General features: G+C 29.1%; 1 protein-coding gene across 1 annotated transcript; it reads right to left on the bottom strand.

Moving 5' to 3' along the window:
- LOC107628154 lies at positions 91-1,307 on the bottom strand. Its single transcript, XM_016330950.2, has 2 exons — positions 924-1,307; positions 91-570 (listed from the first exon to the last, which is right to left on the bottom strand). Exons 1-2 carry the CDS (start codon positions 1,229-1,231, stop codon positions 372-374), a joined length of 507 nt encoding a protein of 168 aa, XP_016186436.1. The 5' UTR covers positions 1,232-1,307; the 3' UTR covers positions 91-371.

Genomic DNA, 1,602 nt, shown 5'->3' with positions numbered 1-1,602 from the left:
GTATGTATAAATGTAGTCACAAATATAAGATGACTGATTTTTTTTCAGTCATTGTTTTTAACAAATAAATAAATAAAAATTTACCTTATGTATTATTTAATTTGCATTTACTAATATATATATAAGGTAGAAAATTACACTTCAGAAGCTCCACTATAAACAAAGTAGTACTAGTTAGTATTTACACTCATATCCAGCAATTAAAAGCAAAATGAAAGAGCTCAAATATATCTACATCAATATAATACATACATATATATATAGATCCCTCTCTCTACAAAATTATTGCATGCCAGCAGTGACTTCCATTTTTGACAAGGAAATTTTGATTTGATTAATTAACACATAATAATAATTATTAGAGTTCCAATTCAGAATCTATATTTGAGTCTTTGCATTCTGAGATCTTCAAGTATGAGACGAGTTTCTAAGCGTGCGTCATTGCAACAATGGTGTGTCCTATTATTATAAGATGCAACCATCTGCTTTGTAGAATTCTCTAATTCTCTCATATCATCCAAAACTATTTGTCTGTTCCTACACTCTATGCTGCAGAAACCTTGGTCACCCCTGCATCATAATAATAATTAACCATCCATCATAAGTAAACATAGTGAAAACTCAGGTACAGTCGACTTCACGTGAAGTTGATGGTTGAGAGTCGTTAGATGAAAATTTAATCAAATCAGTCAAATCATCTAACGGCTCTCAGTTATAAACTTCACATAAAATTGACTGCACCTGAGTTTCTACCACCAAACATACCCATATATATTTTTATGTGTAAAATCAAATTAAAACAATCCATCATCCTTGGAGATTAAATAATTAATATTTTTTAAAAAATAAATTATTTAAAATTAACTTCTAGAAATATATATTTTTTAGAGTAATAATTAAAATATAATTAAACAAATATTTACCTGTACATGTAGATATCCTTGTCAGATCTAAGCTGCTTATTGCAAAGGTTACAAGTTTTAAGGAAGCAATAATCTTGTTGAGATTGTTGAGGGCATGTTTGGATTTGATGATTATGATTATATGCTTTATTTCTCACTAATAGTAGTGAAGATTTCACAAGAACATTGCTCTTTGATGATGAGCTTGTGAGAAGCCTCAAACCAACAACAACATCCATGCTATTCTTATTATTCTTGTTATTGTGATTGTTCCCTTTTTCTTCTTCTTGTGTTTCCACCATGAAAGAACTCATGAACTTTGGTAGCATCTTCGAGAGTTTTTTTTTTTTTCTTTTTCTAAAGGAGAAGAAGGAGAAAGAATTAATGAAATGAATGAAAGAAAAGAAACAATGGTGGATATTTAAAAGGAAAAGCATGCCCCACGAAAGGGACAGCACCATTATTTTTTTTTCCACCATAGTGTGTGTAGAAATTAAAGTGTTACTAATTTTTTATTAACACGTGCTTCAATTGCATAGTGCAAAATATAGTTTTTAAATCTCTTCTCTCTCAATGTTTCACTCATGCTTTTTCTATGGTCAAAAACGAAAAGTGCAAGAGTTAATTAAAAAAAAAATACAAAAAGTAATATCTGAAATCATTATTTTGGTCCTCAGAAGATTAATTAATATATAATTCG

This window comes from Arachis ipaensis, chromosome B02 (assembly GCF_000816755.2).
Source record: "Arachis ipaensis cultivar K30076 chromosome B02, Araip1.1, whole genome shotgun sequence".
NCBI classification, from domain to species: domain Eukaryota; kingdom Viridiplantae; phylum Streptophyta; class Magnoliopsida; order Fabales; family Fabaceae; genus Arachis; species Arachis ipaensis.
This window is presented reverse-complemented; position numbering and strand designations above follow the sequence as displayed.

What these genes read in the sequence shown, in the direction of transcription:
- LOC107628154 (XM_016330950.2), bottom strand. Translation starts at nt 1,231, where the DNA reads ATGCTACCAAAGTTCATGAGTTCTTTCATGGTGGAAACACAAGAAGAA. An exon ending in AAGGATATCTACATGTACAG is followed by an intron (nt 571 to 923) that starts GTAAATATTTGT and finishes ATTATGATGCAG; the next exon opens with GGGTGACCAAGGTTTCTGCA.